Source organism: Anthonomus grandis, chromosome 12 (genome assembly GCF_022605725.1).
Source record: "Anthonomus grandis grandis chromosome 12, icAntGran1.3, whole genome shotgun sequence".
Lineage (NCBI taxonomy): Eukaryota > Metazoa > Arthropoda > Insecta > Coleoptera > Curculionidae > Anthonomus > Anthonomus grandis.
The window spans coordinates 28,954,030-28,976,454 of record NC_065557.1 but is presented as its reverse complement, the minus strand read 5'-3'; the positions used below and the strand labels follow the sequence as shown (position 1 = coordinate 28,976,454).

At 32.6% G+C, this 22,425-nt stretch overlaps 1 protein-coding gene across 9 annotated transcripts in view; it reads right to left on the bottom strand.

Annotated features, from left to right (window-relative positions):
• Positions 1-6,535: 6,535 nt before the first annotated feature.
• LOC126743003 (uncharacterized) overlaps positions 6,536-22,425 on the bottom strand; it is a 30,021-nt gene continuing 14,131 nt past the window's right edge. For all 9 annotated transcript variants that reach the window (XM_050449912.1, XM_050449911.1, XM_050449913.1 and 6 more), the window contains one exon: positions 6,536-8,236. In XM_050449912.1, the coding sequence (XP_050305869.1) occupies positions 6,715-8,223 (1,509 nt within the window). In that variant the 5' untranslated portion in view covers positions 8,224-8,236 and the 3' untranslated portion in view covers positions 6,536-6,714. The remainder of the gene's footprint in view (positions 8,237-22,425) is intronic.

Below are 22,425 nucleotides of genomic sequence, written 5' to 3'. Positions count from 1 at the left end.
AAGCTTACGAATGCTGTCCACATAATTGACCATATAACTACTTTTAGGAAGAATTCCAGATTTTTTAAGTAACCAATTTTATTTCATATATATCTATTTATATAAATATATATATTTATATATATATATATATAAAATTTTTTTTTATCAGAATATGAATATATATATATATATATATATATTCATATATATATATATATATATATATATATATATATTTATCTATCTATATATATATATATATATATATATATATATATATATTGTAACGAAATTCGGGAACACACTTTTATTGTCAACGTCAAAAACACTAACCTAACTCGTTTAATTGTTTCCAAGGTAAAAACTGACTTAACAATTAAAACTGAATGAATTGTCACGAAGCGCGTCCTTTTTAAAACCCGATGGAACAGTTTCGAAATATTTAGAATTATCTTCATTGTTTTTGCCCAAAGAGACCAATAATTTTACGAGAATACTGACAGTCAAAGCAAGCAAGTATACAAATTCTAGAAAATTAGAACTACAGGGATTTACAATAATATAACCTAAATAACCTAAATTGGGGCCAAAATGGGGCTCTCACACAAGATGAACTACCTAAAAACTAAACACTATAGATGAAAATAATAAACCAAACGTAAGTAGAACCCTAAAGAAACCCTACGAATCAACTTTAACTACAGAATACTAATAAAATTGTACAAAAACTAGCAGAATAATTAACGTATTTACATTTTCATAATACTGCTCCCCTCTTAAGTTTGATCGTCCCGATCAAACATGGGACCACCTGAGTCATGATAGGGCGCTAGCCGGACGATGTTTACAATTTTCATCTTCGCTGTCGGATGTCGCTGGATACGGTACACCACGTCGTTGATTCTGGTGACCACATTGAATGGACCTTCCCAATCCTTCTGGAGCTTTGGTGACTTGCCCTTCGTCCTCCGTGGATTGTATAACCAGACTTTATCCCCAGGATTAAAACCGGTAGAATTTGCCTTTATGTAATAACGTGATTTCATTCTGTTACTTTCTAGATGAAGTTTATCCCGTGCTTGTTCGTGAACAATTTGTAAACGCTCTTGTAAATGGTCGACGTACTCCTCAAGGGTTTTAGACTTATGGGGTCTTCCAGTAATAATGTCCAAAGGTAAACGAAGTTCATCACCGTAGACAACTTTTGCCGGGCTTTTTCCAGTTGACTTGTGGATAGAAGAACGATATGCCAATAGGAATGGTTGTATACAGGTATCCCAGTCGGTTTGCTTAGAGTTTACTACCATCCTTAAATAGGTTTCAAATGTGCGGTTAAATCTTTCAACCATTCCATCAGACTGTGGGTGTAGTGGGGTTGTACGGGTCTTATTGATTCCCAGCAACTGGCATACTTGTTGGAATATTTGTGACTCAAAGTTCCTTCCTTGGTCTGAATGTATCTCTCTGGGTACACCAAATCGACAAATCCAGTTCTGGAACAGCACTTCAGCTACTGTCGTTGCTTCTTGGTTTGGAATCGGATAAACCTCGGGCCACTTACTAAAGTAATCCATAGCAACAAGAGCATATCGGTTTCCGGAGCTACTAGTAGGAAAGGGTCCTGCTACGTCTATGGCAATTCGTTCAAAAGGTGCACCAACAAGATACTGCATCATCTTTCCTCTTGTCCGGGTTTTTGGGCCCTTGCTTGACGAACACTGCTCACACTGTCGGCACCAGCGTTCAACATCCTGATGACTGTTCAGCCAGTAAAACCGTTCTCTCACTTTTGCCAAGGTCTTACTAACTCCAAAATGTCCTCCGCCGACACCGCCATGAACAGCTTCAAGGACTTCCGGAATACGTTTTCGAGGAAGGACTGTCAGATATGTCTTTTCTTTTCCATCTACGCTCTCCCAGACTCTTTTTAATAATCCATCTTTTATAACCAATGAATTCCATTGAGACCAATAAGCTTTAAGTTCTGGAGATTTGTCAGAAATGTCTTTCCATTCTGGTTTTGAAATTTCTCGAGATTTCAGTTCGTAAATAAGACCAAATACTGGGTCATCACACTGATCTTGGATTAAACTAGCTACATCCCACTCTTTAGAACTGTGAAGGCCAATACGATTACAAGTAAATATCTCTGGATGCTGTTTTGATTCCTTTTTAAAACAATGTTGACATGTTTCAATACAGGGTCTTCTCGATAAAGCATCGGCATTTTGGTGATATGCGCCTTTCCTATGTTCTATTGTAAAGTCATACTCTTGTAATCGTTGAAGCCACCTTGCTATTTGTCCTTCGGGGTTTTTAAACTGAAACAGCCATTTCAACGAAGCATGGTCGGTTCTAAGGATAAATCGTTGACCATACAAATATTTATGGAAATGTTCAATAGCTTTTACTGCTGCCAATAGCTCTCGTCTGGTGACACAATAGTTTCTTTCTGGTTTTGATAACGTTTTACTGAAATAAGCTATCACTTGCTCGCCATTTTCATATTTTTGTGATAGAACGGCCCCAATTCCAACATTACTCGCATCGGTATCCAAAATAAAAGTTTGTCCAGGAATCGGATATGCTAAAATTGGAGATGTGCATAGTGCTTTCTTTAACTGTTGAAATGCTTCTTCACAGTCTGTTGACCAACTAAATACCACTTTGTCCTCCGTGAGCTTATGTAGAGGCTTTGCAAGATTAGCGAAATTTCTTACAAATCTTCTGTAATAGGTACAAAGGCCCAGAAAGCTTCTTAACTGGTGTTTGTCAGTGGGTCATGGCCATTTTTCGATCGCCTCTACTTTAGCTGGATCAGTCTTGACACCTTTTTCTGATATTACATGGCCAAGGTATCGAACTTCTTTTTGAAATAAGCAACATTTTTTAGGACTTAGCTTTAGGTTGGCCTCTCGCAGTTTAACAAATACCTTTTGAATATTCTTCAAATGATCTTCAAATGTTTTCCCCAGTATGATAACGTCATCCAGATAAACTAAACATGATTCCCAAACCATTCCACGTAAAACTGTGTCCATAAGTCTCTCAAAGGTAGCTGGAGCATTGCAGAGTCCAAAGGGCATTACTGTAAACTGCCAAAGTCCTGTTCCAGTCGAGAATGAAGTCTTTTCCTTATCTTCTGGGTGCATCTTTACCTGCCAGTATCCACTCTTTAGATCGAGTGTTGAGAACCATTGTGAACCTGATAGCGTGTCCAGGGTGTCGTCAATTCTTGGTAGGGGATAACTGTCTTTCTTGGTAATATCATTCAGTCGCCGATAGTCTACACAAAATCTAGTGGATCCATCCTTTTTCTTCACTAGCACAACTGGAGATGTCCAAGGACTCTGAGAAGGCTCTATCACTCCTTGTGTCCTCATTTCTTGAAGCATTGAGGAAACTTCTCCTTGTTTAGCTATCGGAATTCTTCGAGGTGCTTGTTTAATCGGAGCATTGTCTCCAGTGTTAATTCGATGCTGCACCAAATCAGTTCTTCCCAGGTCTTTATCGTGCAAGGAAAACACATCTTGATTTTCTTCAAGAAGACGTCGCAATTTACTACACTGGTCCATGGTTAAATTGGCAGAAGATTCTTCAAATAGGTTTTGTAAACATACAGGAAAAGGTCTGTTTGAATAACGACTTCTATCAGCATTTTTCATGACTGCTACTACTTCAGAGCATACGCCAATGTTCTCTCCTTGTTTCAGGTGTTGATCATATCCTTTTAAATTTACCATTCGAACCAAAATAGTAGATTTCTTCTGCGTAGTTAATGTCTTGGCTGGAAAAATTCCTTGACCATATAGTTTGCAGTTTTCCATGGGCTCAATCAAAACAGTTTCTCCCTCTTTTCCTCCAGTTGTAGCATAAACCACCACCTCTGAATTACCTGGTATAGTAACATCCTTGAATACCTTAACGACTCTGGTATTTACTTTATCTTCATATAGGTGGTGCATAAAAATCTCTTCATTTCTCGTTGTCAATATCCGGTTATATACATCCATTTTAAACTGCTGAGCATTCATAACATCTAATCCTAATATGACATCATCCATGATTTCTGCCACTAGTACTGACTGTTGGAATGTTGTTAAGCCAATTGTAACTGTAGCTTCATGCAATCCAAGAATCGGGATCCTTTTTCCATTTGCAGACTCCAGAATTAAATTGGGTGGTGCTGAGAGCTTACAGTGTGCTACGATGTTCGGCTTCACGATAGTATGACTTGATCCTGTATCCACTACCATCTCACATTCACGGCCGCATATTTTTCCCGGTACTACCAAGCTCTCTCCAGGATGTGGCAGCCGGTTTAGTCTTATACGTGGGGCTTGGTAGCACCCAGCCAGCTTGAAGTTGAAGTTTTCCTGGTTCCTTGGATCTCTTAAAGGCTTGGGGCATTGACGTTTAAGGTGCCCCTCCTCATTGCAATTCCAGCATTGCAATGGTCTTTTAGGTTTCCTCGCTAATAATGATTCAATCTTCTTTAGGCGGTTTTCGAGATCACTTTCCGAAGTTCTGATTTGTCTTATTCGTGTCTGCCTTCTAGTTGCTTGAAAAGCTGCCTCATACTCTAGTCCATGGGCCAAAGCTTCTGATATACTTTTATGATGAGCCATCCTTAGAGCGTGGTTAGTATCTGGATCTCGAACTCCGTCAATAAAACAATTTATAGAAATTTGTTCTCGGAACTCTGTTGGGGCTGAAGGGTAAGCCAGATTTACTAATCGAGCAACATCGGCCTCAAACTGTTGGAGTCCTTCCTCGGGTTGTTGTCTTCTAGATTTCAATTGAGCCTGGTACACTTGTTGTAGATGGGCTTCACCGTATCTCCTCTCTAAGGTACGCACCAGTACGTCGAAATTGAGCTGATCCTCAGATGGCACCATTCTTAATATTTCTGTAGCTTCTCCTCTAAGGCTTAGTTTAAGATTGATTGCCTTTTCTTCGTTATCCCAGCGATTTCCTCTAGCAGCGGCCTCAAATTGATTCAAATAGGTACTCCAAGCTTCTTTGCCGTGGAATTTTGGTGGCTTTACTTTCATCATTGTTTGCATTCCAGGATCGGGATGAAGAGCAGTCCGTTTTACTTTCATCTCTAGTTCTTGGATCTTTTTTTGTACTTGTCCCAATTCTTCTTCTACTGTTGCTTCAAAGTTAGTCATTAATTGTTTCTGATTCTTCTCCAGATCTTCTTTAAGTTGTAAAACTCGTTCCTCTTGTTTCCTGTCTCGTTCCTCCTGCTCTTTTTTAAGATTATTTTTTAAATTAAGTAAGTCATCTTTCATGGTTCGAATCAGGTCTTCATTTTCTTTCTTTAGGTCATCTTTCATGGTCCTTATCAGGTCTTGATTTTCCTTCTTCAGGTCAGATTTAATTGTCTTTAGTAAATCTTCCTGTTTCTTGTCTCGCTCTTCTTGTTTGCGGTCTCGTTCTTCTTGTTCTTCCTTTTGTTTACGGTCTCGTTCTTCTTGTTCACGGTCTCGTTCTTCTTGTTCTTCCTTCTGTTTACGGTCTCGTTCTTCTTGTTTGCGGTCTCGTTCTTCTTGTTCTTCCTTCTGTTTACGGTCTCGTTCTTCTTGTTCTACTTTTTGCTCGTCAAACTTCCTTAATAGCAGCTCCATCAATTTCTCGGTCTCCATCTTGGCCAGACTTCTTGTTAAAGGCATCCACTAAAATGAGCTTCCAAATATCCTTTACTTCTGACACCAATTGTAACGAAATTCGGGAACACACTTTTATTGTCAACGTCAAAAACACTAACCTAACTCGTTTAATTGTTTCCAAGGTAAAAACTGACTTAACAATTAAAACTGAATGAATTGTCACGAAGCGCGTCCTTTTTAAAACCCGATGGAACAGTTTCGAAATATTTAGAATTATCTTCATTGTTTTTGCCCAAAGAGACCAATAATTTTACGAGAATACTGACAGTCAAAGCAAGCAAGTATACAAATTCTAGAAAATTAGAACTACAGGGATTTACAATAATATAACCTAAATAACCTAAATTGGGGCCAAAATGGGGCTCTCACACAAGATGAACTACCTAAAAACTAAACACTATAGATGAAAATAATAAACCAAACGTAAGTAGAACCCTAAAGAAACCCTACGAATCAACTTTAACTACAGAATACTAATAAAATTGTACAAAAACTAGCAGAATAATTAACGTATTTACATTTTCATAATAATATATATATATATTTCATTCATATTCTGATTTAAACGACCTGTTTATTTGGTGTAAAAAAATTATTGCTCTTAGAAACACATGTTAGCAAACCTATCCTTTCATCACTATTACTTTTTTTGTTATTTTGTCATATTATCTTCAAAATTTAAGTGTGCTTGGACTTAATTATATTTAGTATTATTAACTTAATTAATTTACTTATTGCAACGTAACTAGTCTCACGAGTTTAATCCTAAAGTGTGCCTTCTTAAGAGCACTAAACAAAAGTTTCGTATGTTGTAGATTATGTGGTCAATTAGCCTCTTGTTTTTCAATTAAAAAAAAATATGTAAATGAAACGTCGGGTAACTAACAAATACATGTTTTATTAATTTTTTTATCTCAACTGTTTTACATATGGTTGAGACATAAAACAAAAATTTTAATTTTCAGTTAAATTAAAGAGTACGGTAAATTAAACCTAATATCACATTAAGCAAAAAAAGGGAAAACATATAAAAAATCATATATATTATCTGTAACAATTAACCTGTTACTGTCAGTATAGAATGTTTGGGTTTTATTTTGTATTCTTTAAGCTCCGCCAAACTCATTTCTTTAATATAAACATCATTTTGTTTTATTAATAATAAAGGTTCTTTAAAGTTCTTGCCTTTAAATTTTAATTCGCAAAAAAACTTTCGAGCCTTGGGTCCGCAAAATTTTGCTTTCCATATAACACTATTATCTAAGAGAGTCCATGAGCAATAGAAAATGCCCATAGTTTCATTTACTAAAAAAATCTCCTGATATTTTTGAAATACTGCAATAAAGGACTGGAATAGCTTTACGCTACTATGAATTAGGCTAAGGTGGCCTACCATATATTTAAAAGATCCCTTGAAACTACATTCTTCCATTGGACAGAAATATACGCAAAAGGTGCAATTAATTTCATGATCCAAAATATCTGCATAAGAAAGCTTTTTTGGGCATCCACTTTTTCTATTTACGCAAGTGTAAATAAAGTTAACAGACTTTTTTTCCAATTCCAAATTTCTATTTGAAGTAATTTCTTTTTCACATAGAGTACATACTTGTTTACTTTGGTAACATGTTACACATATATTATGCTCATCTATACAATAAAATATAGGAGCAGCTAAATGACCATTACAGTTAGAACATTTTAGTTCATCATCCAAGTCATTTTCTGCTATAGAAGTAAGGCTTCTCATACTAGCCTGTCTTTTAACTATATTCCTTTTCATATCCTCTGGGGTAAATGTAAGTGATCTTGTAAGAACAGATCTTATATTTTTCGATTTGTATTCCGTTTCAGAATCAAAAACACAATCGCTCTCATCCAAAGTAGTTTTCTTATCACAAAGCTCAAAAGTCAAATTTTCTTCATAAGAACTATCAAATAAATCTTGTAAATTAGGACTAAGGTCATTAACATCCTTGCTTAAATCTAAAGTATTATCCAAATTAATTTTTAATTTATCAATATTGCTATTTCGTAAACATTGTATGTCTTTTTTGGACTCATTAGCATTTGACCAATTATTTGATGCTTTATTATCAGTGAAGATATTGTCAAAACATTCAATTATAGGTTTCTCATTTAGCATCAATTTACAGCAAATGCTATTTGAATCATTTGAAATATCCTTAAATTTTTCATATAGAGACTCAAGTGGAACGCGAAAAGCTCCATCTGTTATTTCAATAATTTCTTTGGCAATAAAAACATTATCTCTGCCTATATGTACATCATATGTTAATGTGGACGCTATTCTAGCAGGACCGAGAAAACGTAAATATATATTAAGAAACTCATTAGTTACTTTAAGCTGCAACAAATAAATTTCTGCATTTAATAACAAAAGATGATTTTCAGTTGCTGCGTCTAATGAGATATCTATTGACTCATTAAAATGTAGTAAGTCTTCGTGCATTCGACTAAAGTGATCAAAAACATCATCGGACGATCCTTTCCATTTACATTTATACTTTTTGTCCGCCGGGCAAAGGTATATTTTAGATTCCATTTTGGCTGTTATTCTGAAAAGAAAAATACAATTTAATATTAAAAGAAAATTGAAAATATCATTTATAGTAGTGTGTATTATATATATAGAAAAAATTAATATTTTCTTAAACCTGTTATTGAATATGAATATTCAAAAATTTTTATAAAAAAAAGTTAGTTTTCTATTTATGCAAAAATAAATTATCAATTTGAAGCAGAAGAATTAATATATTTAAATAAAAATTATTTATAAGTCTTTAATCCACAAAAAATAAATAAATCTGATATAGTTTAGATTTAAACTAACATCCGTCGACCTTGTACTCCGTTCCTCCATTGTGGCTATATTTTTGAAGCAAAAAATTATTTTTTTTTGTTTTCACTTATACAGGGTATTTATAAAATGCGTGGCAGAAGAAATTAATGTTTTTTTTATATAAAAGACTTCATATTTTATTTAATTTTTAAACTCTTTTTAAAATTTAAAAAAATTGAATGTCATGCATAATCAAAGTAATTTTTGACAGTTGAATTTTTTTTTTCAACTACAGAGCCATAACTATTTGTCATAGGACAAAATGATTTTTACATTCCTATCTTAACTTTTTAAGATGTGTTTAATAAAAGGAAAAAATGCTACTGTAACTTCTTTTTTTTCCTTAAAATGTTAAAGAAAGTTCGTGGTTTTCATGCTACAACTCAATCATATCCAAGTAGCCGATGAAAAAAATATGGCAAAACTCTTTGTTGAACCTCATTTTAAGATATCCGTGAAGTCGTAAAGCCCTGTGAGTTTACATCGCAGTGTTATAATCGAGATCAATTAAGTGATAGTGACAGGAGTTTTTTGTTTATTTCAAAAATTTCAAAAAGCCTCCATAGCTCTTTTATTTTTCGGTTAACAGCTTAATGCGATTGTGTACAATTTGTTCTATTTTTGATTAGGACTATAGATTTTGATTAAGACTGAAAAACTTTTAAAAATTTATGTTTACGTCAGAAAATATCAGATGACAAAACCAAAAATCAACTTAACTATTTAACCCAATTACGAGAAGAACTGGAACGTAAAAATGCTAGTAGTGAAGATAACCTTACCATCAAGTACATAAAAGGGGTACCAGAAATTGTTTTTGTTGACACAAAAAACGATTCGATACATCTTTTCTTCAATGGAAAATCTTATATACGAATCTAGGCAGTTTATCGACTAAATTCAACGAGTTTGTCTACAAAATTCAACTAACAAAACCAAACCTTATTTTTATAAACGAAACATGGCTTTCAAATAAATTACCTGACTCCTTGGTTAACTTACCAGGGTATACTATATTTAGGTAGAACAAATAAACCTGGGAGTGGAGTTTGCGCCTATGTAAGCAATCAAATTTTAATTGATTTTTCGTCACAAAAGTTGCCATTTTTTTCTGAGAACATAGACACGCTAATATTAAAAATAGCAAGCAAAAATATTTCTTTTACGTTTATGTGCATCTATCGGCCGCCCGCAAATGATTACAGTTTGGAAAACAACAGAAAGCTTTTTGACAAGATGAAAGACTTGTCAAGGACATGTGAAAATTTAGTAATAGTCGGTGACTTTAATTTTCCTGGCTTAAAATGGCCGCTTACGTCATTTTCTGAGCCATACATATCTGAAACCTATTTTAGTGACTTAATATTTAATAGTAATCTGTCCCAACTTATCACTGAACCAACCAGATACAGACAAAACCAGGAACCACCGACCCTCGAATTATTACTAACAAACGTAGAATCTCTTGTTTGCAATATTAAAATTGAGGACTTTATTGGAAAATTAGATCATAGTGTAATCAATGCAGAACTTTAATTTTCTACAAAATTCTATAATGGAAAACAGAGCACTAGTCAGTCAGATAGTCAGTCATACTAGGTGACATGTCTGTAACAATCTAGGAAAGTTAAACTGGGACCAAATGTTTATATCCTGTGAATTCTCATCTGAAATGTAGTCAGTTTTTTATAATATTCTTTGCGACTCTATTATTTTGAGTTCTCAAGAAAACCCAATGCGACGGAAAGCAAAGAAACCTTGGAATAAAAATCTTTATAACATCTATATAAAAAATATAAGCGTTCAAGAAATGACACTGACCTGATGAATCAAAAATGCTTACAAACTTAATCCCGCCAAAATTTTGAAATTAATTTAGCAAACAACAAAAACCCCAAAAAACTATTTAAGTACATTCACTTCTCAATTAAATCAAGAGTGTCAATACCGTTACTAAAAAAGGTCAACAACAGCATGTGTGAAAATGAAATGCAAGTCGCGGAAGAGTTGGTGAGAACTTTCGAACAGGCATTCACTAAAAATCCTGAATAAGATGTATTACCTACCCCACAGTGTCCTCGTATCTTAAACTCAATAACAACAATAAATATAAATGAGGAAAAAATTAAACCAAAAATTAAAAAATTAAAAAAATATTCGTCTGCGGGTATGGACAAATTAACGTCAACTATTCTAAAAAAATGCAGTGATAGTTCCGCCCCTTGAAAAAGTAATGAAATACTCAATGATTAAAAACTTTGTACCGAACAGTGGAAAGTCGCATCGGTCACGCCAATTTTTACAAAACGCAACACGTTATCAACAGACAACTATAGGGCGATAAGCCTAGTATCGATTGTTTGCAAAATTATAGAGTCCATTGTTCGAGACGAATTGCAAACATTATTTATTGAAAATTATGTAATACCCAATATCCAACACGGATTTCAAAGGGCTCGCTCTACGATTACTAACCTGCTTCAATGTGTTAACCAGTGGACATCAGCCTTAGATAAAAACCAATCAATAGATGTTATGTACATTGACTTTGCTAAGGCATTTGATAGAGTTTCCATAAAACGATTGTTACGTAAGCTTGAACATCTTGGCATTAGAGGAGAATTGTTAAATTGTATTGGAGACTTTTTAAAAAGCAGAAAGTTCAGTGCGAGGGTAAGAGGCACCATGTCAACATTCTATCCGGTATCCAGGAGGAGTCCCTTAGGGCTCCGCCCTTGGCCCTCTCCTGTTCCTGGCTTACACGTGTGATTTCCTTTCAGTACATGTTGATAATGAACATGAACATAAAATGTTGGGTATCAATGTTTGCTAACGACACAAAAATATAACTTGCTAAAACGAAAACTTCGTGGTGATTTAATTTTAACATTCAGAATCCTTTATAAATATTTGGGCTGCGATCTAAATGAACTATTTGAAAGAAATCATGATGAAATCACACTTTTGATGTATAAAACAAAAACACATCGAATGTTTTTGCCAAATAGAGTATTCGATGTTTGGAATTCGTTACCTGTAGATATCATAACTGCTCATTCTGTAAACTGTTTTAAAAATCGTCTGGACAAATTGGACATGTTTAGTATTTAAATTGGGAAGCTGACATTTGAAGATTTATTAAAATATATTGTAATGCCTACTAAAATCATAGAGCTATACAGAATGTAAATTCTTGGCTTTTATCTAATGAAATAATAATAATAAATGGATTTTCCAGTTTTCTGAAAAATTGTTTTACATAAAAATTATTTTCTGTTGCATATAATGCGCATTGACAATCCAAACAACTTATATTTTAACAATTTTTTTCTTCAAATAATTTTTTTTCAGAAAAAATAATAAAAGCACCTCTTTGAATTTTTTAAAGAAGACTTTTTGGAAAAAATTCGGTAAAACTTTTTTTGGTAAATTTTATGGAGCCTTTTATAAAGCTTTTTGAGCAATTTATTAGTTTATAAAAAAAATCTTTCAAAAATTTATTTAATTTTCCAAAAACCTTTCATAACGCTGTTATTTTTCGAATTACGGCTAAATGTTATTCTTTTTGTGATTTGTTCTAATATTGATTACAATTCCAATGCTAAACGAATTTTCATGTTCTCAAGGGTTTTCGACAGAATCAGGAAAAACTTTTAAAAGGTATTAAAACTATAAGTCTTAAAAATGATTTTTTATTGCCTGTAATGCGTATTGATATTTTGAATAATTTTTGTTTTAACAGTTTTTTTCTCCAACCAATTCTTTTTCAGAAAAAAAAATAAAAACCAAAATTATGAACATTTTCCTACGATTACCCCTTTGGATTTTTCTGAAGACTTTTTTGGAAAAATTAGGTATAACTTTTTTCTGGTACATTTTTTAAAAATCTTTGAAACCTTTTTAGCGTTTTTTTTTCACATTTTTCACTTAAGAATTTTCTAATTTTTCAAAAATACTCAATAACTTCTTTACTTTGAGGTACACTAATAAATGTTATTTTTTATCATTTATTTAATTTTCGGATTAAATTAATGATTGGGATCCCTATGTTAAGCGAACATTTTCTATATTCTTAAGAGTTTTTGAGAAAGTTAGGAAAAACTGTTTGATGAACTGTAGATGTTTTTCTCGAAATAAGATTTTTGCCTGTCTGAGAATTTTGAAAATTTCGTTCGTTTTATAGATATTTTCTCACAGAAATCGAGCGAATCTGCAAACTCACCTTAACGCTCACCTCTTAACATTAAAACCCTTAAACTACTTGGAATCTTTAGCACTAACGGATTAAGTGCCTTATATACTTTTTAAAGATCCACATACAGAACAAAAAAGACGATTTAATCATATAGTATCAAATATATAACCTATATCTTCTTTCCTATTAAGCATTGGCCCTGCCACTAACCATATCTAGCTACTCTATCTTTCTTGCCAAACGAAAATTTATACAAAAATAACGCCATCTCAAAAAGATATTTAATTTCTTATATACAACAAAACCTAATTTGTAAATATTGTAATCTTTGGTGGTATTGAGTTATTATAACCAGTTTAGCTTTTTGAAAGAGAAAGTAAGAATCGTTTTTTTTTTCCTAACACTTAAAAAAAATTAAGATTCTCAATAAAAATAGAAATAATGGAAGCTTTATTCTATTTTAACATAACATTACAAAAATATATAGAACACCACCTCTCTGTATTATGAATATGTTGTCTTAAAAATACAATACAATAGTAATGTCAACCAATGCAAAACAAAATAAAATATTATTTACTATAACAGAAATTAAAATTATTGTAACCTGTTAATAAAAGTTCCGCAAAGTAGTAAATTTCACCGCTAAAATATACCGAGTATAAACTCAGTAAAAACATTACAATTTTATATTTTTGTTCCTGTTGCACACTGACCCTGTTACTCCTTCATCTGCGCCTTTCATCAGCCAATTGGATATGGTTGAGTTCTAAGTATATATCATAAGATAGATCTTAAAAGGTTGAGATAGGAATGTGAAAATCATTTTATCCTATACCGAATAGTTATCGTTAAAGTTGAAAATAGTCAATATTCGACTTTCTCTAATTAACTAACTACTCAGGGCCGTTCCAAGGGTATCTGCCGCCCGGGTGCGAAAAAAATTTTGCCGCCCCTCCTTTACCCCACCGAATCCGGCCTTTGATAAACATTTGTAAATAAATAACTTGAAATAATTTAACGTTAAAAAAAACAACATTTTAGAAACATAAACACTTTATTTTATATTAAATCATAATTTTATTTACAATTTATTTGTAATGTAATGTATTTACAAATAAATTGTAATTAAATACAAACATTTAATTAATATACATACATACATATTATTTACATACGCAACATGCACTTTATAATATGTATATGTATACATAAAGGGGCAGGTAGCTAACATATCCAATGATTATACACAAGTTTGCTTTTCTCGCTTTTTTTAAACTCAAACTGAAAAATGCTTTATTTTCAATATAAACATAGAAATTGTAGACAAAGCCATAAGACTGTACATTAAAGGAATAAAAACAAGAAACTAATTTAAAACAAAACAAAACTATATAAAACTTTGAAAAATACTTGCTGCTACTAAATGCTAATCATTAAAAAATTCACTTAAACTATAGTATGCTCTAGTAGCAAGAAATATTTTCGTCCTTGTACGTAGGCTTTTTTCAGTCTTAAGTTGTCTTATTTCTAGTGGAAGTTTATTAAACAGCTTTCTACCTCCATATATGATAGAGCTACGGACAAGTTCAAAATTAGGAATAGGTAGCCTCAACAAATTATTTTGTCGCGTATTATAGTGGCTTTCTAAGTGGAGTTCCTGTTTATATTTTCTAAAAACTAAGCAAACTGTTTCCAAAATAAAGATACAACACAGGGTTAAGATATTATAACTTACAAAAAGCAAGCGACATGAGTCACGAGGCTTGGGCCCCACATAGATATCTAATGGCCCTTTTCTGGAGTACAAACACTGAACTAAAAAGTGAATTTGAACATGAACCCCAAAAGCAAATTCCATATCGAAGGTGCGACTCGATAATCGCGAAGTATGCAGATCTGGCGATGGAGAAATTAAGACTGGTGGCAATAACCCTAAGGGCGTAGCAGCCTGATGAGACTTTTCTACATACATTCACAATATGGTCTTCGAATTTAAGGAACTTGTCTATGGAAAGACCCAAAAACTTACTGAACGGTGGCATGGTGATGGCTTCATTATTTAAACATATATCATTTGTATTACATTTAAAATTAATGATATTTGTTTTGGAAACATTAAATGTCAAAAAATTTGCATCACACCAGTCTTTTATTTTTAACAAATCTGCACGTATATTGACCTCCATTTGAGAAACATCAGAGTCGTGCCAGAGGATGGTGGTATCACCGGCAAACAATGTAAATTTGCCAGTTAGCTGCAGTTGTGGCAGATCGTTTACATAAATGAGAAAAAGTAAAGGGCCAAGTACTGATCCTTGCGGAACACCCACATTTATATTAAGTTCCTTAGAGATACCGCCATTAAATTTGACAGCCTGGACACGATTTGATAAGTAGGAACGAAACCACTCAAGGGCAGTTCCTCTGAAACCATAGAGCTCCAGTTTCATCAGCAGCACTCTGTAACTCACGCAGTTAAATGCCTTGGACAAGTCACAGAATACCGCTGCTGCAACTTCACCAACATTCAGTCGGTTGTACAAGTGCTCTAGAAAGCTAAAGATAGCATCATTTGTGCTCACAGACTCACGAAAGCCAAACTGCTGAAGACTTAATAGGCCAAACCTATTTAAAAATGAAACCATCCTCACCTTAACGAGCCGTTCCACTATCTTGGCTAAAGTAGGCAATAACGCTATAGGTCTAAAGTTAGAAGGACAGTCGCGATCGCCACCCTTGCAAAGAGGAACAATCATTGCTCTTTTTAAGCACTCTGGGAAAACTTCAGACATAAATGAAAAGTTAATTGACTCGGCCAAGACTTGCAAAGCAACAAGAGGTAAAGCAGAAAATATTTTAAGAGAAAACCCATCCCAACCTGATGAACTCTTATTCTTAATATTAACCATTAACTCTTTAAGCTCTTCTACACTTGTGGGGGCAAAAAAGAAAGATTCGGATACTACCACATTGCTGAGATAGCTCCTGGGATCTATTTTTTGTGAGAGATTGGATGCAAGGTTACTAGCAATATCACAGTAGAAGGAATTGAGGACATTGGAATCTAAGGTACTTGGAATAACCAAGACATTATTTTTGCCTCTTAGCCCATTTAAAATCTTCCAAGACTCTTTTGCTCTGTTGGAGGAATTATTTAACCTCCTTTGAAAGTAGGTCCACTTAGCCATTTTGATTGAGTTTCTGTAAATCTTGCGGTATTTGTTATAATAATTTAAAAATGTTGCATTGTTCATAGCGTATTTCCTAATGTAAAAAAGAGAGCGCATATTTTTTCCCAGATACTCGTAAACCCTTAGTATACCAAGGTCTTCTATTTCGTTTCTTAATATTGACAACAGGAAAAGCAGTGTTAAAATTATTTAATACTATTTGATGAAAGCTATGCAGTGGGTTAACAATACATTATTCCAATACATTATTCCAACTTGACATATTGCAAAGCAAGGAGAATTTGCGGAAATTAGCTCTAGTATAAAGTCTATCGCGTGCAAACTTATTCTCATTAGCTGCACTATGAAGCTTTACTAATCCCACTATTGCCTCATGGTCAGACAAACCAGCATTGATTGTTGTACACTGATTTTCGTGTTGGTTAAAATTCGTACAGAAGTAATCTATCAGTGAGGAAGAAAATGCTGAAATCCGGGTTGGCTGATCCACGTGCATCTTAAAATTAAATGAGTTTAACAGATTAAAAAGCATTCGATTTGATCTATTAGATTTGTCTAAAAAATTTACATTAAGATCGCCAGTCAGAATCAACATCGCATTAACCGAAATTTCACTTAAGAGGATCTCCAACTTTTCTAAAAACAAATCTAAATTACCAGATGGAGATCGATACAATCCTAAAATATACAAATTTAACTTACTGCTAAATACAATAGAAAACTCGCACACCTTTTCAATTAATAGATGATCAAATCTGTCAATAGTAATAAACACAAATTTAGTTAAAAAAGCTTTCTCTAACATAATAAGAGTACCACCATGTGTATATTGCTTGCGTGAAAATTTGGAAATTAGTACAAAACCAGGGATATCAATAGGCTTGTCAGACCTCAACCAGTGTTCAACAAGAATTAACACACTAGGAAAGTTAACCGATTCTAAAAATAGTTCCAATTTGCTAACTTTTGAACGCACAGATTGAACATTAAGAAATGCTAGGGAAACTTGATTATGGTGGGAGTTTCTATTAAAAAAGAAGATCCAATAGCAAGGGTGTCTATAGATTGGTCTAGTTGAGGCGTAACCGAAGACCTACCTTCGATCAAGGGTGTATCGCTGATTATCCCACTATTGCTAATACCTAAAGATGCTAATACTAATTTGGATGACAGAAAAGTATTTTTAACATATAAAGATAAAAGTTTGCACATAGATTTGGCAGAGTGACGGTACCTAAAATTTTGTCTGACATCAGTAATTATTCTCACAGAAAAGTTACGGTTAGAGATGAAAGAATTCATAAAATGAATTGTATTGTAATATCTGCTTTTTGAGCACTTATTAAAATCGCATTTAATACAGACAATTACATTAGTTATCCTGCCCATTGATAGCAAGGATTTTATTTGGGAAAAAGATGGCAATGTACAGGAAAAATCAAGACAAACAACAACAACATCATTCTTCGTATAGTTAACAATTAGCAGAAACGCATAATTACATAAGGTCTGGGCTGTAACATTACTAAACACATAACCACAGGTGTTGTATGACGAGCTCAGGATACCTGAGAGAAGAGAAGAGAAACCTCTAGCACTAGAATCACCATAAATGAGTACATTTGATTTTGCTCGTGGGTTGAAATGCGCATTTGCTAAGCAGTTTGTAGATTTTGATTAAAGATTTGATTTCATGCAAATGTTTTAACAATGTTAGACACATCTATATTTTCTGCAATTTCTTTCTCAATACTAATTATTGATAAGTCAGAAAGCCTCTCTTGACCCATTGTGGACCGTAAATAATTTTTTATTATTTTGAGTTTAGAAAAGCTTCTTTCTCCACTAGCTACTGTGACAGGTAATGTTAAGAAAATTCTAATGGAAATTACTAAATTGGGAAAAACATAGATGAGGTTATTTACAAATAGGTAGGTAAGAACATTTAAGGCATTCATTTCAGGGGAAATATAGGGTGCAACATTATCAATTTCATCAGATAAATCTTGAGCTAAAATATCTTTTTCATTTTTTGATGGATCATATAAAATTTTCTCAAGAGCTTCACATTTTGCAAACCTAATTGATTTTTCTGTTTGGAGAAAGCTATGTAGGTTGTTAAGAAAATTAAACAACGTATCATGTTGCTTCATTTGCTCGAATCTTTCTTCCAATTTTAATAATGTAGTATCTGATATAACAAAATAAAAATTAATTTTAAACTGATCAACTGGATTTTTAGGGGCCTCGTCTACACACTTAAATAAACGCTTTTTTGTTCGGGGTCTAACAATATTAATCGGAGGAAACGAAGGGTCGCAATCAATATCTTCGGCAACTTTTTTGGCCTCCTCTAAAATATCAGTAAAACCTTTATCTGATCTAATACTAGATATATATGTTTTAGTCTGTTTTAAGATTAAAATAATTTTAGGTAGGGCAACATCGGATTCCTGCATCACTTTACTTGCAATATTAATTTTTGTTAACACATTATACCATATAATAATGGAACAAATAACTTTAAACGACTTAATTTTTAAGAGTAATGAATTAGCCATAGTTTTGGTATCGGAGTTCCTGTTATTATCAGAGTAAAGTGCAAATAAAGCGTCATATATTTTTCCTAAATTATGTCTAAGAACTTTCAGAGCATCTATTCTGCTTTCCCATCTAGTACTAGAATGAGGTAGTATAGCTTAGTAACCTTATAGTTTAGTATTAACGTTGGGATTATAATAACGTTTAGTTGATGCGGAGAAAAAAACGTAAAGTTCCTGCACAATAGCAAAGAAACTTGTAATTTATAAAGATGCTTTTGCAGCGTTATTAACAACTAAATTTAAGCTATGGGCTGCACAAGGCACGTAAAAAGCTCTAGGGTTCAATTCAATAACTTTTTTTTGTAAACCATTATTGCGACCCTTCATATTCGCTCTATTATCATATCCCTGACCCCTTAAATCGCCTAAACAAATGTTTTGAGTCTCCAAAAGATCCAATAAAACATTAGTTAAGCCTTGTCCTGTCGAATCTGATATTGAAATGAATCCCAAAAAATGCTCTCTAATTTCGATTTGCTTTGATGTATTATTTAATAAAACAAACCTTATTACAATAGTTAGTTGGTCTTGATGACTCACGTCAGGAGTCATATCCAAAATAATTGAAAAATATTTACTAGCATTTAACATAGATATAATGTCATGTCTTATGTCTTATTTGCTCTCCCAGAAGGAAAATTAATTCATTTTGAATATGAACACCTAAATAATGAGGCATATTTGATGGAGTTCTTTTAATCCTGTTAATGTGATCGCATATTGTTTCATTAAAATTGGCAATTGTTTCGATTAATTTTAAAAAGTTTCCGTTTTTTTGCTCGTATATCTTGTTATTTTCACCTCTAAAAGTTAAACTTTGACCAGCTAAAAACTTGACAACATAAATTATAATTTTCAAAACAGAAACCCATCTATCTTTTTCCATGTTTATTAATTTCTCGTTTAGTGAATCAGTTGTCGTTTTAGAAGAAATTGATTGTTTTAAACCAAGCCAAGATTTTGTATTACAAATATGCCCCTTTGACTTTTTATGTCTTTCTATAAGTTGACTTAAATGTCTCCAATCGTTATAACCCTCAACCAAACCACTACCACCAGAAAAAGTTTTAAATATTTTGCAAGGAAAACAATATACACAATCTTTTGATTTAGAATATACTAGCCCTCGGAATTATTTCTCCATTACACATTTTTTTTTATAATAAATAGATGAGAATCCTCTATTGTCTTTATTTAAAGGAAACGTCATATCGGCCTCCGTTAGTTGCGTAGGCCCTAACTCTATCAGAGTTAATTTAATTTTATCCAATAAAACATTTGGCCAATAGCCAGGATCTTTATAGACATTAATATTTTCAAAGCTTATGAGATGAGTTCTCCTTCTCTCTCCGTCACATTTTCATCTCGGGCTTGGGAACTTGATGGTTTGTCATGTGATCTTGTTGGGATTAAAAACGCTTGGAGTGAACTGCAAGCCTTTTTAGTTAATTCTTCTTTTTCACGCTTTCGTTTTCTGTACTGTGCTCCAGAAAGCTTTTTTCGATTATCAGACATCTATAATAAAACAAATTCAAAATTAAAATAAATCCAAGTTATCCTATATTTTGCCTGAATGAATAAAGAGATATATTTTTAACATTTCAAATAAAAAATAAATAAATATTAAGATTAAATGCTACTTTTTTATTAAACAAATAACTAATATTTAAAAGGTGAGTAGCCAAACGGAATTAGTGGATGAGTGCGACTACTGACTATTCGTAACGCATATCATTTTTTCATTTTTTCCTCAAGTTCAAAATGAATTATTTTTTTTTGGTTATTATATTCTTTGACTCTAAATAAGTCAACATTACTTTTTAAAATAAAATTAATTGTACTAACAAAAATTTAAAAAATCTCAAGAGTAAAAAAATTGGGAGATTTCTAATAGGAGTAATAGGTATCTAAAAAAAGGAAAAAAAACTCCTTAAATTCAGGAAAAATAAAAAAATATTATGCATTATAAATAGGCAGTAGGTTCAATGATCCACCATTTCCGTTTGGCTACCCATTTTCCAAACATCCTATATATTTCAAAAATATTAAAACGATATTTAAATTTTATATGACAGCTCAAAAAAAATGTTATCAAATTAACGTATATGTAGAGATACTTACCTTTTTAATTTTTACTGTCTGTTTTACCACAATATTAAACAAAAGCTTTTAATAACGTTACGATTTACACGATTGACACGAAACAAGTGCACGCATTGCACGCATTTATATGCCTTGACCACCGACAAGTATTTTCCTGAAAAATCTTCGTCGCGACATATTTTTTCCAACTCGTTGCGACCTGAAGCGGACTGAAGCGTATATCTAGGTATACCTATTAAATTTGAATCGGAAATATAACTAATAATATTTAGAATGTTATAAAGTAACTTTAATAGATTAATTAATAATTAATAATATTTACATAAGTATAATATTTTAAAATAATATGTGTATAATAGTTTTTGAAACAAATTATTAAATTTTAAAAATATTTATTAAAAAAAAATTTATTTAGTTTTTTTTGGGTTGAACTTTAGTTGGTTGAAGTTTTTTTTGCACTCTGACCTTCCGCCCGGGTGCCCCGCACCCCCTGCACCCCCGGGTCGGAACGGCCCTGTAACTACTTAATAAAAATATAATATATAATAAATCAAATTGCCTAAGTTTGGATGCGAAATCAGAAAGTCAAATAAAGGATATTTAAGTATAAAAAAAAGGTTAAATTCTTCTGCCATGTCTTATGTGAACTTATGACATAAGCCGCTATATTAAAATTATGACAAAATAATTTTAAAATATAGCTTTTTTCACTGACAAAAAAATATTTTTTTGCTTCAGAAATACAGTGACAGTGGAGGAAGAAAGTACCAAACGGATCCTTTTAAAGGCCAGAATTATTGCCGTAAAACTATGTTTGCTCGTTGTTCGTTTGCAACATCTCTGATGCAATTATGCCAAATGCTTAGGTAGAAATAGCAAAAAAATACTTTGTAATATCATAAAAATTTGTCATTCATTTTGACAGGTGCAAAGTAATACTATTCCTCTTTAATAAAATATTAAGCTTTTTTTTCATAAAGTATGATAAGATGCTCTATAAAGAAGTCGACATTCAAAGTTAAATGAATGTAGATAACGTATATTAAAGTGAAAGGCAACAACATCGCAACGCCCCTTGATCCCATTGTCGACTCCACCGACACTTATCTCGTAAAGGTACTTATCTAATAGAAAGCATTTTTATTGAAATTAAATATTTTATAAGTATTATAAATTCCTTAATAAGTTTTTATTATTCTACTTTTATGACGACGGTGGTCCCTTGATATGATGTTACGACAATATTGGTATTTACTTGTAAAAAGATCGGCTTAAATTGCCTTTTTCTCATGGCGCGGCACAAACGGCACAAGTTTTTACTATCGAACAGTTCACAAAAACACTGAAATGACTCAACCATTTTGCCTTTTTCAACCAAACACTAAAGAAAAAACACAGAATTTCACAAATGTGGAATGTAAACACAAAGCCGTTTGTCAAGATGACATTTCGAAAGATGACATCAGCTTTTTCCTGCGGTGTTACCATTTCAATTTTTTTTAGAAGCGGTTTCAGAAATAACAATGTTAATATTTTTTTTTACTTTAAAGATATTATTCTTGCACTTAAAAATACATATATCTATTTCTAGTTTTTATTTTTAGTCCAAAATCTATCATCAATAAGTTAAATTAACAATATTATATGTATTGCTAGAAAATTTCCTCTTTTGAAAATGCGTGTAAACTTGACAACAGAGAATCGATAAATCTGTTTGGAAACAAGACACTCCTCTTGCCCTTGTGCACATGTTGAACTCTAACAAAGATGTTGTTTACTAATTCTAGCCTTTTAATGTTCTTAAGTATTC